At 39.9% G+C, this 25,858-nt stretch overlaps 2 protein-coding genes across 7 annotated transcripts in view; one reads left to right on the forward strand and one right to left on the reverse strand.

Moving 5' to 3' along the window:
• The window catches only part of KIF18A (kinesin family member 18A), an 87,337-nt gene extending 69,383 nt beyond the window's left edge, over nucleotides 1-17,954 (reverse strand). Inside the window, exons 1-3 of one of the 2 annotated variants that reach the window (XM_029582350.1) lie at nucleotides 17,819-17,954; nucleotides 12,382-12,717; nucleotides 8,745-8,902 (exon numbers count right to left, since the gene is read on the reverse strand). In XM_029582350.1, coding sequence (XP_029438210.1) covers nucleotides 8,745-8,902; nucleotides 12,382-12,700 — 477 coding nt within the window. In that variant the 5' untranslated portion in view covers nucleotides 12,701-12,717; nucleotides 17,819-17,954. The remainder of the gene's footprint in view (nucleotides 1-8,744; nucleotides 8,903-12,381; nucleotides 12,718-17,818) is intronic. The other variant, XM_029582351.1, reaches the window with a different exon arrangement.
• Nucleotides 17,955-17,974: 20 nt separating this feature from the next.
• METTL15 (methyltransferase like 15) overlaps nucleotides 17,975-25,858 on the forward strand; it is a 241,667-nt gene continuing 233,783 nt past the window's right edge. For 3 of the 5 annotated variants that reach the window (XM_029582352.1, XM_029582354.1, XM_029582357.1), the window contains exons 1-2: nucleotides 17,975-18,110; nucleotides 24,782-25,065. In XM_029582352.1, coding sequence (XP_029438212.1) covers nucleotides 24,784-25,065 — 282 coding nt within the window. In that variant the 5' untranslated portion in view covers nucleotides 17,975-18,110; nucleotides 24,782-24,783. Of the gene's footprint in view, nucleotides 18,111-23,964; nucleotides 24,102-24,781; nucleotides 25,066-25,858 lie in introns of those variants that run through there. The other 2 variants (XM_029582353.1, XM_029582355.1) reach the window with 2 other exon arrangements.

Here is a 25,858-nt window from a genome sequence, read left to right on the forward strand (position 1 = left end):
ACTTCAGGGCTCTTGTTGGTAACTGATTCAAATTTCCTGCCATCTCCTGTCATTGATGCAAAGAGTAATGCTGGAGTTGTATCAAAGGTGAGCATAAGGCTTATGGTTAAGGGTTGTAACCGCCGCATCAAGCAAGTTCTCGATTGCACAGATCAATGCCTTGTTGGATGATGTCTGAATGTAAATCCTGTTTTCTACTTTTCCCCCTGCCATTGAAGTAGAGAGCAGCACTGTATATGTATTCAAAGTGATGTATCAAGCTTAATTGGTTTAGGGTAGTAACCACCGTAATAAGCATGCTACCCCCACGTTTGTTTACCCAGATTGTGAAGTTCAGTCCTTTTTGGTTACCTGAATGCAAATCCTCTTTTCCACATTTCCCTTTGCCATTGAAGCACAGCGCAGTGTTGGGGTTGCATTAACTGTGCAAGGAATGTTTTGAGCAAGGGTAGTAAACATTCCAGCAAGCCACCCCCAAGGCTCTACTCTTCTTTCCCATCCTCTAGCCTTTATGGATCCACAGTGTTTCCCACGCCACTTTGAAATCTTTCACACAGTTTTAGTCTTCACCACTTCCTCCGGAAGGGCATTCCAGGCATCTACCACCCTCTCCGTGAAGAAATATTTCTTGACATTGGTTCTGAGTCTTCCTCCCTGGAGCTTCAAATCGCGACCCCCTAGTTCTACTGATTTTTTCCCCATTGGAAAAGGTTTGTTGTTGACCATGAATCATTAAAACCTTTCAAGTATCTGAAAGTCAAATGGAAATTGGCATATCTAGGTCAATTACTGCTATATTAGCTCTCCTCAGTCTGGAGAGTCAAAGTTATATCCTTCCATTTGGGCCAACACCAGCACCTCAAAATCTCAGATTTTGAGATCTGCAGCTCCCCCATACTACTGCCTTTCAGTCCTGAACTCGAAAGCCATAATACTGAAACATTTACAGCAGTTTGAACACACTTCAATAAGCTTGCACTAAATTAAAACGTGAACTGCCCAGACTGCTGTAGAGACTAAGAGTCAAATTTTCTGTGCTACTGTAGTTCACCTCATCAGCCTGGATAACAGACAACCAGGTGGTTATAGAACTACCTGGATTACTTTCCTGTGAAAGGATACAGAGATTCACTTAATTTAGCCTGTAGTGAATAGAAAAAAAAGGTGTGCAAGTTGCTGTCTTGCAGATCTGCTTGGGATGCTTCTGTTTTTTGAGACACAAGTGGTCATAGCTTGACTAATTCTGGCACCTGAACCATCTGGAAATGAATGGTCTTAAAAAAAGAAAGTTATATCATACTGGTGACACCCAAAATGAAAGATATGATCTGACTTTGAAAGCCTTTTGTTCTGTCCAAGTAATATTTTAGAACTCTCAACATTGAGTGTCGACTTGGATTCATGTCTGAAGTAGGCCGTGTAGTCTCTTAATATAAAAATCAAAATTAGTTCTCAATAAAAAAGACTTGGCATTTCTAAGAATATGATGCAAAATTAGTTCTTAAATCCAAGAAGACATTAAAGCTAACATTTTGGAAACTATTTCTTTTCCCAGCCCATAAACTTTAAATAGGAAAAAAAAAGTCTAGATGCCATCATATGAGGCTTTGTTGGCACAGACACAGGTTTCTTATAGGAAGATCCACTAAACAGAAACAGTTGACTGGGCCAAGTATAGAGTAACCAGAATCACCTCCACCTTTGAAGGTCATGTCTTGTTGAGTAATGATGAAATTACATTTCATGCAACGAACAGAAAAGAAGTTTCTTCTTTTTGCAGTGGAAGACCATGTTATCTCCAATAGGAAATGTTTTTGCTGCAAAACCAGTCCAATTTCTCACTCTGGTTCCAGACCATCAAATCTAGCCTGGGGCTCCCTCAGTTGGAGCACATTGAAATGAAGATCAGGTTCCGATGCCTTGGATTTAGAGTCCTTTTACTCACTATGAACGCATTATCCTTCTCAGTTTGCTTTGAGGCAAAGTTCTATTCCTTTCTTCTGCCATTGTAACAATCTGTCCAGTTGTTTCCATTGCTCTAGCTAAGGGCAGAACCATAGTGGATACTCGATCTCATTCATTCAAAAAGTCAGTTGGTCTCACTGTCGGGCTTGATGGAATTCGCTTGCCATTTTCCAGAACCCCCAACTCGGAAGCTAGAAAAACAGCAGCCTGGATCAACTTGATGCAGAGATTGGGAAGCAGACTATTATCCTACCTTCTTCCACCACACACTTGTGTATGCTGCAGCTGAGTATTGTGTCTATGCCTGGGACAAGAATACATACACATTAAAGATGTATGTACATTTGAATCCAGAGATGTGAATGGAAAGACTGGACTGGCCGTAAGGTCTTTATCTGCTGTCATTCTTTGTTTGTATGAACTCTATTCTCTGCATGATAACCAGATGCATACATTCAATATCACGCCATGATTTGCACTTTTGTCAAGTGTTTCATTTCATCATGAAATAGCTAGCCGTAACTATGGTGGCAGTGCTTAAAGCTGTTAACAATCCAGTGCATCCTCTTTATAAAATAAGGTCCTTGGGACACTGTGAGAACACATAAGAACTGCAAGTGTTTCAGGCTTTCGAATCAAAGAACAGCCAAGACAGGAGTGAAACTACAGGTGAATATAAAAGTAAAACGTTTTGGCAGAGTGCAATGATTGTAGCTAGTTTTTTTTACTGGTACAGACTTCTACATAAGTTGTGCTATTTAAATCGGATTGAGCATGCTAACTTTTGTACATGTAATTGGAATCTTTGCTCCTCTGTAGCCTGTAAATGGGGAGAAATACCAATGACCAATCAAGTGCTCCACTCACCCTCTTCAAGGATAGGCTTTACTCAACCAGTTTACTACTAATGGATGAGACTGGCTAAAAAGACAAACAAATTCAACAATGTTCCACTCATTTAAAATCTTTGACCATAAAACAAGGTGGTGGTCAGTTATGTTTTTCACCTTCCCTTTGTGGTTTCTTTTGGATAGATGACCATATGAGTTGCTATATTTAATCTAACACTCATGGATTTCCCCTACGACTTGCCTCTGGTTTCTACCATCACCTTCTATAAACATTCCTGCTGTGTACTAGTGTTAGATTATTTTTCTCCCCACCCCCAACTAATACCGGTAACTTCTGGGCATGGCTTGTCTGGATTTAGTGAACTCCTCACTCCCATGGGAGAAAGTTATGTAAATTAAAAAAAAAATTCCACAACTCAATTTTTTTTTAATATTGTACCAAATGTGTCGTGTGTCCCCCACCCAAGAACAGCAACCAGAGAAAATACACTTTTGAAGACAAGTTCATTGTTTTTAGTCAGATATCCCTAATAAATGTCACACCAGTAGCTGTAGCTGTTTGTTAATCTTTATCATTTATATACCACCCTTTGCCATGGCTCAGAGTAGTTCACATCCTGATACATTCACAATTATGAAGACATTAAAAAAAGGGGACACCAAAGAAATAAACCTATCCATGAGTTCAGCAGGCTGTTAATAGACATGCTAAAAACTTATTAGAAGAGTGATAAAATGAAGCCGCTTATAAAAATTAGAATTCAGGACTATATACGATAGGAAGGTAATTAATAAAGACATCTAAATGCAGCATTAAATAAATTAAACATTTTCTTAAAGCAGGAGACAAGGCACAATTCATAAGGAAGAGAAAATTCTAACACAATTCCTGTCTCCAAATGAACACAGTGCCTAGATGGAGTATTAAGTAATTGATGCTCTTGAAGTTGTAGGGCATGGGTAGAAGTATGTATTCATACAAGTACACCGATCTAAGGAAAAAGAATCCATGATCAAAAGGTTGTCCACTTTAATGGCAATTTTGTAGAGAATTATTTCATGGTTTGGGAGCCAATTTAGTTTATCAATACTGGGGCGATATGGCCAGGCATAAACCGATCAGAAATCAGTCTCACTACAGTGTTCTGTAATTATTGCACTGCCTTGATTTAAGAGGAGACACCAATATAAAGTGAGTTACAGTAATCTATTGGTAAAATCAGTGCCTGAACAAATGCATATAAATTATAATTGGTTCAAGGAAGAGTGCTTGATGTGATCTGCTTGGATTTCAGCAAAGCTTTGGATATGGTCCCGCATAGGAGGCTTGTAAATAAAATGAGAAGCTTGGGAGCAAGTGCTGAAGTGGTGGCCTGGATTACAAACTGGTTGACAGATAGAAGACAGCGTGTGATGGTAAATAGAACCTACTCTGAAGAGAGAACTGTTATAAGCGAAGTGCCGCAAGGATCGGTGTTGGGACCGGTCCTGTTCAACATCTGTGAGTGACATTAGGGAAGGGATAGAAGGAAAAGTTTGTCTTTTTGCGGATGATACCAAGATCTGCAACAGAGTGGACATGCCGGAAGGAATAGAAAGAATGAGACATGATTTAAGAAAGCTTGAACAGTGGTCGAAGATATAGCATCTGGGATTCAATGCCAAGAAGTGCAGAGTTATGCATCTGGGGTATGGTAAGTCCAAAAAAAAAAAAAAAAAAAAAAAAAGAGTGGTATGTGAGGGTGGGTGAAGGGTTGTTTTACACAGAGCAAGAGAGGAACCTTTGGGATGATCGCACTTAGCAGTCTGAAGATGGCGAAGCAATGTAACAAGGCAATAGCTAAAGCCAGAAAAGTGCTAGGTTGCATAGATAGGAATAACCAGTAAAAGGAGGTGATAATTCCCTTGTAAAGGTCCTTGGCGAGGCCTCATCTGGAATAGTGTTCAGTTCTGGAGATCATATCTCAAAAAGGACAGACAGGATGGAAGCAGTCTAGAGAAGGGTGACAAATTGTGGGGGGCTCCAAACGACTTATGAGGAGAGGTTGAAGGACCTAAATATGTATATCCTGGAGAAGAGGAAGTGCAGGGGAGATATGAAAACCTCTCAGGTATCTGAAAGTCTGCAATGATGCACATTTGACAGGCCTCTGTTGGAAAGAAATCAGTAGAACTAGGAGTCACGAAATGAAACTCCAGGGAGAACTCAGAACCAATGTCAGGAAATGTTTCTTCATGTAGAGGGTGGTGGATGCCTGAAATGCCCTTCTGGAGGAGGTGGTGAAGACAAAAAACAGTGAAGGATTTCAAAAGGGCATGGGAAACATCCCTAAAGGCTAAAGTATGGAAACGAGGAAGAGAGCACAGGGGAGTAACTTGCTGATGTGGCAGTTGAAACCCTTAACCAATATGCCTTCATACTGTTGACAACTCATTATTGCTCTCTGCTTTAACAGCAAGGGGAAAAAAGGAAAAAGGAAATTAGTTTTGAACAGCAACCGATAAGGACATGAATTTTTATGGTCTGGGAAAACAAGCATGGGGTAATGTGCTGAGGCTGCTGTTACTACCCTTAACCAATAAGCCTTATACTTGTGATTTAACGCCAACATTGCTTTGTTTCAATGGCAAGAGGTAACAGGGAATTAGACTGACAGCAACCAACAAGGGCCCTTACTGTCACGATTTGGGAAACCAAGTATGAGGGTAACTTATATGGCATGGCAGTTGCCATCCCTTGATGATACCTTTATGGGGGAGACCTATATGGTGCAGCTGTTGCTACCATGTGAAAACTCTGGGAGCCACTGATAGTCCAAATAGAAGGACCTTCTACTGGTAAATGATTGGACTCCCACTTTGATTCAAAGGTATCACCAACAGGAGAAGTGATCAGGATATGAGCATAAGCATCCTTGAGACCAAGGGAACACATCCAGTCATTGCTCTGTACTCAGAGGTGCCATCTTGAATTTCTCTGTGGAGATGGGAGTTGAGGCCTCAGATCTAGAGCAGACCAACTGCCACCTTTTTCAGGATTAGAAAGTATTGAGTAAAATCCTTGACCGCGAAAGGCAGAGAGAGTATTGTCTTGATTGCGTTCTGAAAGAGGATTTACTTGTTTTAGCAAAAAACAGCAGTTGTGCCAGGTCATATTGTAAGGAGACCGTGTGAGGGATTTGTGGATCAGTTTTGAAGTGAAGACAATAACCTGCATGCATGATCTTCAGAACCCATCGTTCTTTCAAAATTAGGGACTAGTGGGATGAAACCTGCTGGATCCTAGCCCCTGCTCGATCTTCAGATAGGTATCCCTCCCCAGTTTTATTTGCAGTTGTTGTGGCTTTTGCAATCAAAGCTCTCCAAGTTGTCCTCTGGATGATGCCTCTTACTGCTGTTGTCAAAAAAGCTGTGGTAGCCTATACTGGTGAAAGGCTTGTAGGATACTAAGAGCACTTACAAGATAAAACATGTCCTTTTCACCAAGGAGTGTGGGTCAGTGGAGGTGGACAATGATTGGAATTTCACATTTTTTGCTTTATCCGGGTTACTGTTTCTCAGATCTTTTCCCCAAATAAATGATCCCCCAAGCAGGGGAGATCAGCAAGTTTCTCATGGACATCTTCTCTAATCAAACTGGCTCTAAGCCAGGCCATGTGACATGCTCCTATAGACGCACCAGATGTTCTTGCTGTGGTGTCAAATGATTCCTACACTGTGCACAGCAGATGGCTGCTTCTCCTAGGTCACAGAGAGAAGGGGAGAACAGTTCTCCAGTGTGTTCTAATAAAGGGCTTTAGATTTTGCATGCATTTGTAGACATATTGGACAAAGGAGAATTGATGTTGCATTAGCCATGTGGACAGCATCCAGCCTTGGAAGCATCTTTTTTACCCCCAAGGTCATCCACGATGCATTGTTCCTTACCCGGAATATTTGAATGGAGCCAGGTTCTCTGCCTTTTTCATGGCACTCTGCGGAAGTTGCACAACTTCACAGCCACGCACCTTTTTCACTCTGAACGTCCAGTCTAGCTTTCTGGCTGCTAAAGAACCCGAATAAAGAGTTTCTCATGTTTTCATTAAGACTGTGTCCAACACTGCATGAGTTGGCAGGGCCAATGGCTCTGCAGGGATATCAAGGATCTTCAGAAGTCACGTTACCTCAGTTCTGTGGTCAGGATCTGTTTGACTAGCAAGGTTGAGAGTTATCCCCATTTTTTCAATGAATTTGGAATACGAGAGATCCTCTGGTGGAGATGTGTGGCCTGGAAGCCCCAGAAGCAGGTCAGATAAAATGCTTGTGGAGTTGCCTGGAGACTACCCTAGGGAACGATGGCTTGACAGAGGATTGGCAGAGATGTAGGAGAGTTGAAGCCCTGAAGAGAACTGGTCAAAGGTAGTGGATCCCACTGTATGAAGACATCGGTAATGGAGGGGATCTATGCATCACTTTTGGAGATAGTGGATGGTACCACCCATAGATCTTAAAGGCATATTGCTCCATTGGAGGGTTTGATATGGCAATGGGATGATGCTCTTGGGGGTTGTCCAGTGCTAAAGTATGTGGAGGCAGTTGCATAGGAGACTGATCTTCTTCAGGAGACAAATTCCAAAGGAGAATGTGTCGATTGAAATGAGTCAGCCAGCTCATGCAGTAAGGAATCAGTATAGGTTGGTTTGTTTGTAGATTGCATCAGTGCATGAAAATGGCCAGTTTCTTTTTTTTGAGACTTTGCAATGTTCTCTTTTTGACTGTGCATGCTTCGTAAGCTTCTAGACAGAGCTATTTTAATGCTATAGCTCCTTGCGTTACATGCTTGGTGGATTTATGGACCTCTAATGCCATGATGCGTGCGTCAAGTAGTCTGAGTGCTCTGGAGCTTAGCCAGTTTCTTTGATGCATGTCTTTCCTTGGGGGGGGGGGGGGGGGGGGGGATTCGAAAGCATCCTTTGCTGCTGAGTCATGCTACCTACCTGGCTGATCCTGATGCTGCATCGAGGCTTTAAACTCTATTGACAACCCAGGCACAGATTGCAGTGAATGTGTCGAAGACCAATGTTTGGGCTTTGGCTGGCCTGTTAACGACTGGCAAGAGGTCGCTTTGGACTCAATGCATAAAGATACCTGTTTGAGTAATCAACTCTGGACCTCTTAGACCACTCCTCAATGAGGAGCGATGACTTCTGGAGCTTTCACTGGCAGCCTGAAGAGTGGCAATCTTAAAAGCTCTTGATCTCTGCAAGTGAGGCAACATGCAACCACATGCTGCACAGCTGGGTTGGTCGTGGAAGTCTGAAGACATTTATAACAAGTCGTGGCTGTCTATTTTGGCCATAATCTGTCCACAGGGACAGGCCATGAAGCTACTTGATTTCTTTGACATCCTTTTATCTTCTGAAAACTTTTTTTTTTTTTTTTTAATAGCACTGAAAAGTGCTGGTGGGTATCTCTAGAATAGTGAAAAAAGGAACTGAAAACTCCTTTATTCTCTTTACTTTTTTTTTGGATTAAGAAGAGAGGAGAGACTAGAAACATCTGTGCATAGCGTAGACAAAAATAGACTGGAGATGTACCAGCAAGTCCGCAAGCAGGAAACTCATGTACATTCTTCAATAAAGCTCAAATGCTCTACTAGCTTGGAGGGATAGATCCATTCAATACTGACATTGATGTCACCCACAGAGCATGGCTAATTCAACCCTACTTACTGATGTAAAAATTAAGATTAAGGAGACTGCTCTTACATATTTAAGAGCCACTGCTGGTGTTTCTTTTTGCTGAGGTGCTAAGACCAGACCTGAGTGACAAGCAGTAGTGACTTTTCCATGGCATACCTGATAAAGTCTGAAGTCTCACTATGCCCTGGCACACTGGTTGGAAAACATGAAGATAGTAATTAAAATAATGAATAACTGTCCGACTTACCTCCAGATATGAGATGGCAACTTCACATAGCTTCTCTTCTCTTAATTCGTTAATGTGATCATAAAGTTCCATCATAGTTAAGTACATTACTCCAGGCTGCCCAGGTGAGCCCAGCATAGTATGGGTTTTTCCAGCCCCTGTTGCTCCATAGGCAAGCACTAAGTTTTGAAGGGGAGGAGAGAAAAGAAGTATTAGGACGCAAACGTTAGTATCAAGTACATCAATATTGCTGTAGTATTCAGTTCTGTTGTCAATTACATTAAAATCAAAGTATGTTTTAGGAAAAACAATTGTGCATACTGATTTAGAAATCCAAAATGGGACCAGGAAAGTATTTTTCTCTGTTGCCTACTTAAATTATAATTCTGGGAACTGTTCCTTATAGTTTCTCAGCCAGTTTAACACTGTTGTATCTGAGATTTATCAAATATCAGATTCTCAGTCATAGGAGCATAGTGATTAGATCACTGAATCATGAGACTGCATAATTCCTGGAATGTGAATTAAAAAAACCAACCACATTTTAATTCTGATTCTAAGCCTTCATTTGCCATTTAGGAAGGCAGATGTTCTAGAGGTCTCCACTTTTTAGATATTCTTTATTTATGGAGAAGTCCTGTCTGTTCATCTGTCTGATCAAGTATCAGCACAAAAACCGGTGGACAGATGTTGAGGAAATTTCAGATGAGGAGACCTGAATCAGGGTGGCTGAGGGGGAATTTCCAGGTTTTGAGAGCCAAGAAGCAATGGAGAGAGAGATAAACTCACATTCAGAACCATGTGTAGTCTAGGAGTGCACTTTTCAAATCTTGTTCATTACTACTGAGTGTGCTCCCCCCTCAGCATTTCAAAGTCAAGCTCTTTGTCTATAGTCAGTATTTGCATATCAAAGCAGTGTTGATGGGCCAGTTTAGAATTATAGAGACTCAGAACCACAACTAAAAGAGATAAGAAATTATCAAAATTTTGATGAATTGGAATGATTGTATATAAAACCCAATAAATCAATCTGGCAGCTTTTCATATCCTAATCTGGACCATAAGAAATAGAAACAGAGCCTGCACTTTTACTACCACCTGTAAGCATTAAAAGATGCTTAAATATGTAAATTGGTACTGTTTAAAAGGAATGTGGCAAAGACCAAGTTGGAGCTTTGCTCAACTCTGGAACAATCTTTAGACTTCTCATGGTTAACATAATAGTAGAAAGTTTCCACTTTATCAGGGGATAGTTTCCTTTTTGTATCTAGGAACTATCCATTTTCTATTTATTAAATATTTCAGTGTATACAACACAAAAAAAAAAGATTAGTAAGTTGTAGAAAGGTCCACAAAAATTACCAAATTCCAAGCTTGTTATACAGAAAAAGAAAAACATGGCTGGAAAGAAAAATGTAAAGAAACCCCCCACCCTATACACAAAGCAATTACAATGACAATGTGAATCCCCCTTGCACTTTTAGATACAACTATAATATACTATCCTGTCCCACAAAAGACTGAGCTCAATTAGTAGAAAAGTCAATTTTATTCTGAAAGTATATTTTTAAATGCTCAAAGTACTGAACATAAACTTCTTAACCTGAAACTTAAGATGTTGACAAGGGTAATGAATACAAAATTATGCACCAGCAAACAATTTGTGGTGCAAATTGGCTTTATGTCTATACTGAATGGTCTTGGAGATATCTAGAAAAAAAAAATTGCTCATGATGTGAATGGATTAAAAAAAAAAGTCAGCAATGGAGCCCTACAATAAAAGGACATTAAAGTAGTGGTCATTGTTCTCTGCTTCAATGGCAGGTGAAAAGGGGAACTGGATTCAGACGGCAACCAACAATGACCCAGACTTCTATGGTCTGGGGAAACAAATATGGGAGTAACTTGCTGATGTGACTATTACTACCCTTAACCAATAAGCCTGATACCTTTGATGCAACTCAGCATTGCTCTCTGCTTCAACAAGGTGTAACGGGGACTTGGACTCAAAACAGCAACCAATGAGGGTCGGACTTATGGACTGGGAATCTGTTAAGCATGGGGAAAGCTTGCATGGCATGCCAGATGCTACTATGGGCTTGCCGGGCAGACTGGATGGACCATTTGGTTCTTGTCTGCTGTCGATTCTATGTTTCTATTTCAGCTTCAAGAAGTGCTATCAAAATATGGCTAACATTCAGAGTCCATAGATAGCTGCCTAATCTGGCAATCCTCAATTCCAACAAGGGAGACAGTACATCCTAGCTGGAGTGTGCCTGCAGAAAAACACCTCCATCTAGATGGCATGCAGAGAAGTTTAACAGCTGCCTATCTCCCTATTTTCCATTTAGCTCAGAGAAACATACATAAAATGTTATTTACAAAAGTAAAAAGAACACCTTATGTGACAAAGGATCTAGATGAAATTTGAAATCCTCTAAGGATGCTTCCCCAGAATACCTTAAGACAGGATATAGCTAACTGGCCAGTCCTTTTAGAAACAGCCTAGCAAAGGATTATGGTCCAAGGGAGTCTACTTTTCCCAGGGTATAAGAGAGCCCAGAAGGCTCCAGGGTGAAGCTAGAAGCCAAGCTTATGCCAAGAAATTACGCTTATCTGTTCTATTGACTGCCGAGACAATTTTCTTATTGTAAATAAAGGATTGTGTGGAGAACTGGTTGAGTCCAGCCTCTTTGCCCATCTCTCAACTTTGACTGCTCCCAAGTTACCTCAGGGAGGAAGAAAATATTAGTGCTTAACTTATCCCACAGCCTACTCCAAACAAAGCTAGAAGCCCCCATGACCTAGGTAGATTCTCAGCTTGAAGAGGGGAGACTAGCCTTTCATCACAGGAGCTGCCCTTTCCATTGGCTCCTTCTTTATCCAGCCTAACCATGGGATGCTCGACTAGAGAGACAGAATACCGACAGCACAGATGCATGAGGGGTGTTAGCAGTGAACCTGTTAATCTCTCTCTCTCCATCTGCTGGCTGGCAGACATAACCCATTTGTCAGGACTGGTTTGACTGGATGAAGAATAAGGGCCCTGCGTACTAACCATTTTTCCCATAAACACAAAATGGGGGGGGAGGGGGGGGGGGGGTAACAATATAATAGGCTCTTAATTTGTAGATTCACCTTTTATCTTTAAACAAATTAAAAAACAAAACACACTATTAAGAGTAAAGTAAAATTGAAAAGAAGAATTTGAAATTTATACCTTTGTAAGATCAGAGATAATTAACTAGTTAAATTTCAGCCATTTCCCATAACATAGAGTTATGATAATAGCTTTGGGCTCCAAATCTCAGAATACATTTTATATTGTTTTCCAGCAGAAACAAACAATGAGGCAAGTGAATTTAACACCTCATTTCATCCAGCTAAGAGTCATTCATTAATTTAGAGCAGTGGTCTCCAACCCTGTCCTGGGGACCCACCAGCCATTCGGGTTTTCAGGATATCCACAATGAATATGCATGAGAGAATTTGCATGCACTGCCTCCATAACATGCAAATTCTCATGCATATTCATTGTGGATATCTTGAAAACCCGACTGGCTGGTGGGCCCCCAAGACAGGGTTGGGGACCACTGATTTAGAGGATTTTACATTCTAGAATTCATACTTAACTTCAAAATATAAAATTAGAAATTACCTGTACAATTATATCCGTTTAAAAAGCCATCCAGCACCAGCTTGGTTGTATGTTCATAAACTTCCATCTGAGTGGAGTTCTCATTGAAAACTGCATCAAATACAAATTTGAGATCCTTATTTTTCCTCTTGCAAATGTCTCGATTAGAGAGTTTCTTGCCATGGAAAAAACTAACTTCCTCCACTTCTGGATCAAAGACCAATATGTGCTTGTCCACTACTTGTACCACCTTATTAAAGTTTCCTTCTGTTTCTTTTTGATTCTCTGGACGGACTCGGACCACTACTCTTACGTGACTACAAACGTCCTCTGTAGACATCTTGCGTCTTCAACTTTCTTTTAAAAAAAAAAAAAAAAGGAAGTTATTTTCCTATAATAAAAAATTAGACACTACTATCACAACATATTTAGTTTAGTTAAATTATGTTATTTTTAAATTTAAATAAAGTTAAATAAAAGTTAAATAAAATAAAAGTTAAATAAAATAAAAGTTAAATAAAATAAATATAAATAAAATAAATATAAATAAATATAAATAAAATAAATATAAATAAAATATAAATAAAATAAAGTTAAATAAAAGTTAAAGTTAAATTATTAACAGGTTTAGTTAAATTATGTTCTTATTGTTTGATGTAATTTCCAACTGTTGGTTCACTGTAAACCGAACCGATATGTACTTGTACATGATCTTCGGTATAGAAAAGTATTTAAATAAATAAATAAATAAATATCCAAAGTTAAGTAGCCTTTGATCTAAAAAGTGAAAAAAAACCCTGTCCATTCAGTTATCAGGAACACATTCTGAGATAGAACACAAGAATCTCTTTTCCAGCTTCAAGTTTTACTTGATTTCCTAAAAATACACAAGACAGTTCTAGGCGCTCTTGAGATTCACCCATCTTAGTATTACAGTGAGTTCCCTGTGAGAAACAGTGCATTATTTTTGTTTTCTACATTTTACTTGAGGCTTTAAATATATATCTAAACATTTATAGAAACATAGAAATGATGGCAGAAAAGGAGCTACTTTCTATTCTAGGCAGATTACAACTGAACATAAACAATTGAAAATCAAGACTAATCAACAAGTCCAACACCTCCCCCCTTTCTTAACCAGCAGATTTAACATACTGGGTCAGATCACAGGTCCATCAAGCCCATTATTCTGTTTCCAACAGTGGCCAATCCAGGTCAGAACCACCTAGCAGAATCCCAAAAGGTCGATATATTCCATGTTGCTTATTCCAGGGATGAACAGTTGATTTCCTCAATACCACCTTAATGGTTTATAGACTTTTCTTCCAGGAACAAGTCCAAACCTTTTTTAAAACCAGCTACATTATCAGTTTGACACATCCTCCGGCAACAGTTCTAAAGTTGAATTACGCATTGAGTTAAAAAAAACAAACCAAAGCTTCAATGTCTTAAATATATCACCTAATAACTTCATTGGACATCCTCTAGCCTTTTTACTTTTTGAAAAAGCAAACCACCAAGTTGCATTAACACTCCACTCTATCATATCTCCTCTCAGTTGTCTTTTCTTCAAGCTGAGAATCATTCCATTCCCTTTATCATTTTGGTCATCATTCTCTGTACCTTTTATCCTGCTTAACTCTATGCTGTCTCTAATATATAGCTTCACCCTTCCACCAATTTGACCCATCCTGTCAGTGAGACAAGTTTCTATCCTGATATCACAGGTTAGCCTCCTTCCATCAGGTCTCTCCATTCAGTGCTAGACATTCTAATCTTTTTTTTTTTTTTTTTTTTAGAGTTCTAATACTTATAAACAGACATTTCAAAGTATGTAGTCTGTTTATATTAACAACTTATCAGTTCTGTCAGTTCTTTACTTAAAAGGCATCTGGGCTACTTTGCAATAAACACTAATCTTTATACCACGATACTCCAACTTCTGTTAGTATCCTTCAAAAATACATCATTCCTAAGACTTCCAAGTGACAGTTGCTCCAAGAAACTGCCCTCATGATTATCTTAACATGATCAATAAATATAAGAGAAAGCCTGCTTAAATAAGTAGTCCAGTGTACAAATTTATATTTCTGCACCACTTTTCACAAAGCAGATTACATTCAGATTCTGTAGGTATTTCCCTAAATTTATACCTGTGGCAATGGCGGGTAAAGTCACAAGGAGCAACAGTGGGATTTGAACCCTGGTCTCCTGGTTTGTAGTCTACTGCTTTAACCACTAGGCTACAATTAGGACAGTTTTTAAAAAATTGTTTTACACTCTGTCCATAAAAGGAAAAATACACCCATTGCAATGTAATTTAAGGAAGTTTTCACATGTCCCTTTTTCCCCACCACAGAATAGCCTTTGAAAATCAGCAAATAAGAAAAATGTTACTGATGGTAAGCATCCATGTTCTCTTCAAAATGCTTAAAATTTTGCCATAATTTTTTTTTTCCCCACTGAGGTTTAACAAAAGCTAACATTGTGAACAACTGCTTCAAAAAAAGTCAGCACGCTTTAACAAAAGTGGTTACTTATGCTTGGGAGTGAAGTAGAGAAGGGAAAAAATGGAGCATTTTGGGGATATTTCACAGAGCAGCAAAACAATGGATACAGTTTTCTTTTAGGATGCAGCAGCCTGCAGAATTGGGCAACAGTCATTTTAATAGCAAAAAAGGAAAACTAGAAATCAGTAATGTATTCACATTCTTAATGAAAAGAGCATCTTAACTGCTCTGAAGTATCATTAGTTTGGTAGTATTTTAATATACTTTAACATTACCAGCAGTGGTTATGTTCTACCTGGTCCCTGACCTGGAACCTTTTGTTCCAAACCTAGAACATGGGGAGAGCCACGTGAAAGAGTTTCATATTGGAATTTTCTGAATGCTTCCAGGCAACCCAAAATGGCCACTGAGACAGGCTCAATGGACCATTGGTCTGATCCATTTTACATTCTTATTGACTCTCCACATCAAACCTTTAGTAAAACATACAAAGTAAAGCAAACTTTGTGCATCAAGGAACCAACACCTCATTATCAGGCTGATACAGTACAGTGTGCTCCGACAGAGCGCACTGTTAGCCTGCTCTTGGACACACGTTTTCCCTTACCCCGTATTCAGTACGGGGAGGAAAACACGCGCCCTCAACAGGCAAATGCATGTTGTTGGCCCTATTAGGTATGCACGCGTGATTCAGAAAGAAAAATGTGCAGCCAAGCCACACATTTTACTTTCAGAAATTAGCGCCGACCTTTTCTTCCAGCACCGGGAAAGTGTACAGAAAAGCAGTAAAAGCTTTCTGTGCACCCTCCGACTTAATATCATGGCAATATTAAGTTGGAGGTCCCGAAGAGTAAAAAATAGTAAAAAAAAAAAGTTTGAATTTGGCCCACAGCTGTTGGGCCGAAAACCGGACGCTCAATTTTGCCAGCGTCCGGTTTCTGAGCCCGTGGCTGTCAGCAGGTTTGAGAACCGATGCTGGCAAAATTGAGCATCGGCTGTCAAACCCGCTGACAGCCACCACTCCTGTCCAAAAAGAGATGCTAGGGACGCGCTAGTGTCCCTAGCGCCTCTTTTTACCGCCGGGCCTAATTTAAATAAATTAACTTACTGTATCGTGCGCACAGGAGAGTATCCTGCTCGCCTGCTCTCCCGCGTTTTTTTACTGTATCGGCCCGTATGTTCTTTTAAAGATGACTATACAAGTAGTTTCATCTTCAATATGTATGTTGACAGCTATGGTGTGCTAGTTTTATCTATGCTTGGCTTCTTTTCTTCATATAGGTTTCTAGATCTTGACCCATGCTTTGATGCTATTACCATAAACTGCTCTTTTACTATTTTATTTTTTTATCATACCCTCCAATATTTACTTACATTTTTGTCTATCACCCATCTGGGATTCTGGGCAATGTATAACTATAATGGAATACAATTAGATATCAAAAAACAAAGAACAAGAAATTGCCATACTGGGTCAGACCAAGGGTCCATCAAGCCCAGCATCCTGTTTCCAACAATGGCCAATCCAGGCTACAAATATCTGGCAAGTACCCAAACACTAAGAAGATCCCATGCTACTGATCCCAATAATAGCAATGGCTATTCCCTTAGTCAATTTGATTAATAGCAGTTAATGGATTTCTCCTGCAAGAACTTATCCAAACCTTTTTTTAACCCATCTACACTAACTGCACTAACCACATCCTCTGGCAACAAATTCTAGAGCTTAATTGTGCGTTGAGTGAAAAAGAATTTTCTCCAATTAATTTTAAAAGTGCTATTTGCTAACTTCATGGAGTGCCCCCTAGTCATTCTATTATCTGAAATAGTAAATAACTGATCCATTTACCCATTCTAGACCTCTCCTGATTTTAAATACCTCTAGCATATCACCCCTCAGCTGTCTTCTCCAAGCTGAACAGCCCTAACCTCTTTAGCCTTTTCTCATAGGGGAGTTGTTCCATCCCTTTTACCATTTTGGTCACCCTTCTCTGTACCCTCTCCAGTGAAGCTATACATGCACACTGTACTGCTTGAATAAAGCAATTCACAGCTAACCATCTTCACCTAATCACAAACATCATACTGTACCTCTCGATCTTATGAATCAGATATTGAAGAACCCATCCATATAGTAATAAAAAAAAAAGTAGCTAGCTTGCTACAAAAAGAGAGACAGGAGTCTAGTGGCACCTTATAAACTATTATATTTTACTGAAGCATAAACTTTCAAGGAAGAGATCTAGTTTATCAGATGTGTATGAGACAGGCAAAATATATAGAGAACAAAGAGAAGGAATTGGATTAGACAAGTGTTAATAGTATTATAGAATAGCCTAGGGACAACAGAGGTGTGAAAAGATAGAATGATCTCATACTAGTTACGTTCATAGATGGTTGTAGTGAGTCATGAAGCCATATTGGGTGGCAGACACGACCTGACAACTTACTTTTGCTATTTATGACTCACTACAATTATTTATGAATTTAACTGTTGGTTAGTCTATAACGTGCCACCTGACTCCTGCCATTTTTGCTACACCAGACTAACACGGCTATCCATCTGTAGCTTGCTACCAGAACCCCAAAGCTGATTTTCCTTGCGTAGTTTGTGTGTCAGAGTCCTCCAGCTCTCTGAAACAGGCAAACTCAGGTCTACAGTACGGGTCTTTGCTCTCTTTTAATATTAGATCACGATGGGTCACAGACTCACGAGACACCGGGTGAACCAGAAGAACCCTGCTTTTGGAAAAGCCTTGATGAAACTTAAAACCATTTCTCCCTTAGTAGTGCATTGGGTAAAGAATACACTACAGCCCTAGGCAAGACCTTGCACGAGATGACGCAAGGCCAGCAGAGGGGAATCCCACAGCCCCCGCCCGAGCCTCGACTCCCCGTACCGGTGCCTGCCTGAGCACACAGGCCAAACCGCAAGGGCTGTCGCTCACCTATATTCGAGCAGGAGCTCCCGTGTGTCCGCCCCGTCCCCTGAGTGCGTCCCAGCTATTCGCTTAGTTTTAGCACAGAAATTCAAACTCAAGCTGTTCCATCTTACCAGCTTCTTATTGGCCGAGACCTGCGTGAGACGCGCGACGCACGTATCACGTCAACCCTCGCACGTACGCACGGGACCCCCGTTCCGGCCTCGAGGGAGCTTTTTTGATTGGAGGATGGCACTCCTCGTCATTTGAAGGCGTGGCGCCGCTGGCGGCTGTCGGTCGTTTCCTCCTGGCCGTAAAGGTGCGGAGGGATTGTAGAGGTGGCGGCGCGAGCTCGGGAGGGAGGGGCGGTCGTTTGCGGCTTCTGGTCTTCCTCTTTTGCTGTCAGCGAGGCCCGCGGGGGTTGGGAGAGCGGCCCGGGGTCCTGGAGACGTGGGAGCCGTTACCCAGCGAGCCTGAGGCTCCGTTCCTGTACGGCCGGCTCCCTCTTGCTCTCCTCCTACCCCCTTCCCGTCCCGTCTGCATGCAGAAGGGAGGGTCCTTGCCTCTGGGTTTCTGACCAGCTGCTTGCTTTAATTCAAGGAAGAGGCTTAAAAAGAGAAGGAAATGCACAAGTTCTTTGTACCCACGTTTGAAGTTATTCTCGTGGTTCGGGTGTTGGAGTAATCTCTGGCAATGGGAAATGATTTTAAATGCAAACATATTACAAATTGTATAAGGTAGAGCGGGTATAGTGTCTTCTGAGTTTCCGTTAACAGGCTTTACATGTTATATCTACAATAAAACTTTTAAAAATGAAATGTGGTATTCTAAGCATGTATTCCTTTCTTAAATTCTTTTGGTAACAATTGCATGACCTTCGTTACATTATTTTGGGTAGCAGGCTTCGTTTGCGGTCGCAGAAAGCTGTCTAGGACAGTAATAAACAACTTTCCTCACTTACTCTGCTTCACCCATTGCAGATCCTTTTGCTGCTAAATGAATGAGGTTGGCATTAAGTTCCGGTTAGGCTGGTTGTGAGCCGTGTTAGTTTTGTTTTGTTCTTTTTTGTAGAGGGCGTCCCCGTCCTCCCCTCCCACCTGGAGTTGACTTCAAAGCTTATTTCATGATAAACGCAATAACAAATCTAAGACCTAGACCAGCTCTATGAGTGGAATTAGTTATTCCACGATTGCAGTTATAACCCTAAATATTTTTGTGGGCAGACTTAATGGACCATAAGGGTCTTTTATGTGTTCAGTTACTAAATAATAGGAACTTGCTTTCTGCTTTTTTTTTTTAATGCGAACCTCTGTCTAAAGCAAATGCACTTTTACCATTGCATTAGAGGTGTATGAAAGTGAACATGAGATATCCGAGGCCCATTCAAATAACTGTCTCTGTTATAACTTGAAATAACACCGAGAATAGGAAAAACATACATTTAATAGTTAAACAAATCTTTTAATGTATTTTTTTTGCTATCAAAAAAATATTTAAATCATGTACTGTATCGCCTCAATACATTTTAGCATTTGGGTGGTCGTTTTTAGTCCTATAAATGAAAATATTTTATGCTCTAGTGTGCATATCACAATTACTAGCTTTTATGTAAAGGCCTTGATCTGTATCTAAAGATCTGTAAATAGAGCAGACCAAGCAGTGCACAGAAATTGACTTATAAAAGTCCTGGAGCCATAGTTTGTTGCACAATGGTTTCAAAGAAAAGTGAATTGTTTTCATTTTTTTTTATTGATCCTAATAGTGTTTTTCAGGTATTATTTAGGTTTCATTTGATACTTGTAAATATGCAGAAGCCAATGTACTAGAATGTGTTAACACTTTTGTCGCTGTTAACACATACAAGCTAGGTTTTTGCATGTAACCTAGCTTGGGATGGTTTTAACTTGAAAGTTATGCTAATAGGGTAAAGAGATGAAAAACTATACAAAATTATTATCTATTAGTGTGGTGAAAATCATGTAGACTACTTTGCAGATGCATTAATATAAAGCTTGATGTACCTTGGGCAGGTGAGTTTTGTGATACTATAGGAAAGGTATGCATGTACTCTATTGTCTGCCACATTTGCATGTCAACATTGGTTGTTAAGGTGTCTGATAAACACTGTGTGCATGTATATTGTTAGTGCACTTCAGTGCATTGGTCTCTTAATGATATAAAAGCTGCAGTTAGGTGGAAGTCTTATGGTTGCAAAAAATATAATTTAGTATTATACCTCATACAGTTATTTTTGCAAGGAATCTAGGGTTTAATTACATTTCAGAAAAAAAGGACACACCAGAGTAGAGGTCTTATTATAAATGTAGAAGAGGGTAGATTCAAAAATAAGATCAGCATTAACAAGGTGGTGAATGATGCTGAGGGCAAGACAGGAGGATCCTTAGTGATAGGGGGTATATGAGGCTAATGCCAGAGATGGAGTAGGGTATGCAGTATTACAGGAAACAGGGAGCATGCGCAGACAAGATGGGCCTTTGTGCCATTTTGCTATCATCCTCTGTTTCTATGAAGTAATTCTTTGGAATATTAGGTAAACTAATATACATTGAGAATGAAGCAAGTTGTACATGTTACTAATTATTCCTCAAAATGTATCTATTAGTAACGTCTAAGAGAAAATAATGTAATCTATAGTTATTTTCTGCCCAATGCTATGTGATTAGGGACCTTTGTTTTTAGTTTTTATTTTTCCTGGGAATTTCAATATGAAAACAAAAATCGGTGGAAAAAATGACATCTCACTTTTTTTTTTTTCCCCCAACAATCATGTTTCCACTTTTTTGTGATAACATTGAAATTCCCAGAAAAAAATAAAATAAAAACTGAGCATGAAGGCCCCTAAATGTGATGTTCTTTTAGACCTACTCATGAGGTCTGCTCTTTCAGCACATATGTGTAATGGAGCCAAGTAAGAAGTGAGTGCTGGTGAATGAATCAGGTGACTCAAAATAAGATATTTACTCTGAAAATACATCGTGTCTATATGGAAAAACTCTGAGAGGCCCTTTTCCCGCTATTCTCTCCTCCCCCTCTCTCACCAAAATGCTGAACTAGATAGGTTGTTGTATTTTAAATAAATCAGTGTCCTGTAATAGTTCATTCTATGCTATTGTAATCTCAGAGCTACAGAGGGATGTGAGTGCCACTGCTGTAGCCCTAGGAACATGTGAAGTCCACAAACGATGAAGATCCAAGGGAAGACTTACCAAAAGCACAAAATCCACTGGCCATGTTCTGAGTTGGTTCCAAAACAAGAATTTATTTTGTAATTCCAAAGAAAATCAGGCAAAGTTTGACAAGATGATTCTTCAGATGTTAACAGATTATTCAGCAAAATCAAAAAAAGGCAACACTTCAACTTTCTTTGTAGAATAAATCTCAGTGGTCAAACTTCCTCCCCAAGTCCTTTGGGGCAGCAGCAAACCTTTTTGTCTTTTTCCTGGAGCTTCTCCAGTAGGAATTCTACCCTTTCCTTTAGGGGTTTTCTCCCTCTGGGTGACCATCAGGAATCTTCCCCAATTTTCAGGACCTTCAGAACTTTTTAAAGCTCCAAAACCCTTTCACTCGAGAGTTCTCCTCGAAGATGCCTCTCACAGCATCTTAAATAATTTCTCCCCAGTTCATTCCGTATGGAGGAAAAGTACTTCCTCTTGATATAATCCTAATCTTCTCCATGTGCATCTCGCCCTTCAAACAAGCATTACCTCATACCGCTTGGTATCTCTCCTTACAGAGGGCAAGAGTTCTGCCCTTTGGGATCGATTTTAAGACCCGTGCGGGTGACTCGCATGCAGGGGGGGGGGATTTTAGCAAAATACGCGGTGATGCAATCGGGCCTCCCCCCAGTCTGTTTCAATTAAGGGGGAGGGAGGGACCTTTCCTATCCTTAACCCTACCCTTTCAACCTTTTCCCCTCTCCTGCCTGACTCCTAACCTAACCCTACCTATCCCTCATTTTTTATTTTAATGCTTGCTGCTCCCTGGGAGCAGAAGTAATTGCGTGGCTGCCGGCGCGCGTGCTTCCCCCGGGACAGCGGCTAATGGTGCTGTCCTGGTCCACTCTCCGCCCCTTCCTGCCCAGACCGTGCACCCCGGCCCGTCCCTTTTGCAGGGCCCTCTAGTTCGGCACGTGGCTGGGCCTGTTCTAAAATGTTTGCAGTGCACGCAAGGCCCGGCCACGCGCGTAACCCTTTTAAAATAAAGCTCTTCACGCAGTACTCCCTGAAGTTTGGGTGAACCCTGGACAGCAGGAACCATCCAGAAAGTGTTAAAACCTTTGGCGTAGGGTTACACTATTTTCATAGTTCATTTTCAGTATACACACCTGCCCTGATTTTCTCCTGTGCCAGCAACATTTTCTCTTTTGGCAAATTTACTGCTTCGAGTAGAGCGTATGAAGTGTCAAATTGGGTTAGACCAAAGCATCCTGTCTCTGACAGTGGCTAATCCCTAAAAGAAGATTAAATTTCTTGCTGCTCCCTCCTTGTGTCAAGTGGTGGGTCTACCTGAGTTTCATTAACTTGTCCAAACCTTTTTTAAACCCAGCTATATTAATTGCTTTGACCATATCCTCCAGCAACAAATTCCAGAAGTTCATTGTTCATTGAGTGAAAAAATACTTTCTCCAATTTGGTTTTAAGTCTGCTCCTTGTTATCTTAAAGGAATGCCCTTGTCCTAGTGTTATTGAGAGTGTAAATAACTATTTCCTATTTACTTATTGTACTACACTCTTTACTGTAGACCTCAATCATATCCCTTGTCAATCTTCTCTAAGCTGAAGAGTCCTAACTTATTTAACTCTTCTTCATAAGGGAGCTTTTCCAACATTTTTGTGGCCCTTCTCTGAGCCTTTGCTAACTCCGCTGTATCCTTTAGGAGATGGAGGTGACCAAAATTGCGCAAGATACTCAGTGTGGGCACACTCTTGATCTACACAGGGGCATTATGTTCTGTTTTACTCTCCACTCCTTTTGGAAAAGTTTCTAGTGTTCTGTTTGCATTTTTGGATCTGGGGATTTCAACATACTGTCACCAATGATGCCTAGATCCTTACATTCCCATTATCTTTTACATTTTTTTTCCATTCTTTATCTAGATATGTTTGTAGGAAGGGATATGGTTATGGGACTTTTCCAGTATATTAATTGGGTGCTTTATTGTGCTGTCACATGCCATTGAGTAGAAGGTAAAATATCACTTGTTTGGTGAACACAACAAAGAGTTTACAAACCACATGGATAAGTTCTTACTTCAAACAAATGTATGCGCTGCAACAGTGGTACGAAGCTAAATAATTGGATTGCTCCAGTAAGTGGGAGTGAAAGGTGAGACAGTGCAAATGTTTATTGTCGAGCTCTTTTAATAACATGAAGCATACTACACCACCTTCCAGAGACATTTTGATGCCTCGCAAGAAAAAAAAGCCCTAAAAACATAATTCTATAATATAAATGTTTTCTGTCCACAGCAAATTGGGTATAGAATCCCACATTTTATACTTTGCCTGTGGAGGAGAATGTATCGAACATTCCAATTGATTTAATTTTTTTGTGCTTTGCTTTTCTCTAACCTACCTTTTGGGGGCCATTGTAGGCCACTTGCGTGGGCTGCAGAGACTATAAGGCAAGTCTCCTATGAAACCTAGCCTTTCGGTGCTCTCTTATTTCAGCATGGAGCACCCCTGTCGTGCTTGGTAATGCTCTTGCCTTTCCCTCTATGCCTGGGTTTATGATTTCTATATGTCTTAATCCTGCCTGCCTTGCTGGTCAGGAGATGTAAATATGTGTGTTATACTCCTAATATATTCTTAGTGGGTCATGGGGTGTAGTATAAACAAGGGTCATAAATTATAAAGAAAACAGTGTGTTGAGTAACAGAAGTTGCACACTATGGATGGTTTTAGCATTTAGCATGTTTATTTTCCAGTGTGGATTCCTCCTAGCCATACCATAAATTGAATGGAGCAAGGGAAGTAAAAGAGAGAGATTAATGACAATTTGAAGGCTAGAGCTCATTCAGTTAGTAGGAAAGTACTGTAACTAGACCAGAATTTTAAATACAGCCCTTTTAATGTTACATCTAGGCCAGTGATGATGAGTTCCAATCCTTGGAGGCAGTGCATGCAAATCTTTCTCATGCATATTTATTCTAGGTATCCTGGAAAACTGAACTGTTTGTTCCACTTGAAGACTGGAGTTTACCATCACTGATCTAGGCTGTGTTTGTCCATCGAAAGTTAAGAATTGAAAGTTTGAGCAGATTGGCTTTTATCGTCTACCATATTGCTGTGTAAGGCCTACTGTGTTCCTTCATGAAGTTAGTTTTTTTTTTTGTTTTTTTTAAGATGAATATTGCATAACTTTTCAATGGTGTGATATCTTGCCTTGTTTCTGATAGGATCTATGTCACTGCCCTAGCTACAGCATCATACTATTCCTGTTGACTTACTGAAATGCCCAGGAGCTACCGAAGTACAATTTCTTATCACTGGTTTAATATCCTTTACTTTTAGATTTTTTTTTTTTTGAAACTAAATGAATCTGACCCAAGGTGATTTCTTAAGACTTTTCTCCCATTTGCTGTATATGGGGAAAAACGCTTAGTGAATCAGGTACCACGTCAGGTAAATAGCAAGCTATTTTTTTCAGCCCCTGATGTTTGAAAGTAATGATCATCTTTTCATAATGTCTGACTGCTGCCAAATAGGGAAAAAAAATCCCCTATGTTTTTTGATTGCTTCCCTGGTTTCTCTAGCTACATGTCTTTATATAAAGCAATTCCTGTTAAGTTCTAAGGGAGAATCTGTAATTGAATTTTCCTACTGGATGATTTTTCATTGATGATATATTTTGTGAGATTTATAGTCCCTTTTTTTCCCATTGCTCTTTGGCAAACTTTTTTAACCAAAAAAAAAAAAAGTAAAGGTAGCAACTTAAGTAACTCTGAAAACTTGCTTTTTTTCTTTTAAGGCATGTTCAACTACAGTATGCTGAAGTCCTCGAGCTTGCAGAGAGTCTTCAGAAAGTGCATTTGGCTTCAGCTGTACAACTTTAAACCTAAGCCTATTTGTGTAGGCATCTGGGCAAGAAAAATCAACAAGTCAGCAGTATGGCAGCAGGAGTGGAGCAGCAAAGAGCAATCAGTAAATTCATTGGAGGCTTCAGATAATGACCAATCCGAGCATGTCAGAAGGCTACACGTACCAGTGATGCTTAATGAAGTCATAAATTGGTTGGAACCCCAGCAAGGACAGGTGAGCTTCATATAAGCTTGAAAAGGTGTGAGTCTCTGTACAGCAAGGACAGGTGAGCTTCATATAAGCTTGAAAAGGTGAGTCTCTGTACAGCAAGGACAGGTGAGCTTCATATAAGCTTGAAAAGGTGTGAGTCTCTGTACAGCAAGTGAAACCATTTCCAGCTCTTTAGCAATTTTTTAATTGACAAAAAGTTCAGGTCTTCAGTGTTCTGATTTATTTGTCCTGCAATCTGTGTAAAACACATGCAAGTGTCTTTTAGCCACCTGAAAACAAAAACAATGAAATGCTTTGATACCCAAGCTACAAAGCAAAATTATGAACAGCAGAAACATAAAACTCAAAGATACAAACAAAAAAAACATGTTAACTTCATTTAGAAAAAAACAACAAATTGGTGGTTGAAAATATTAGTTCGATTCTCAAGAGCACCATTCTAATACAGCTTGACCTAATACTATTAGGGTTTGCTTTTAGTAAACTGTCATTCATATATGATGGTTGTCCATTGGATGAAGAGTTTATTCCTTTCTGTACTTACCATTATTTCTCAGGCTCTGGAACTGTAGAAACAAAACATGTTATGAAGAAGATGAAATTAAATTCTAAAACAACGTTGAACTTAGGAGTCCAACTACAGAAACTAATAAACCATTATTAAGGTGCAGGGAATTTGTTGACATTTTGGGATCCTGCCAGGTACTTGTGACCTGGATTGGCCACTGGGCTTGATGGACCTTGCTCTGACCCAGTATGAGAAAACGTGTGTTCTTCTGAATGAAACTTTTGGCGA

Source organism: Rhinatrema bivittatum, chromosome 17 (assembly GCF_901001135.1).
Source record: "Rhinatrema bivittatum chromosome 17, aRhiBiv1.1, whole genome shotgun sequence".
Taxonomy (NCBI): Eukaryota; Metazoa; Chordata; class Amphibia; order Gymnophiona; family Rhinatrematidae; genus Rhinatrema; species Rhinatrema bivittatum.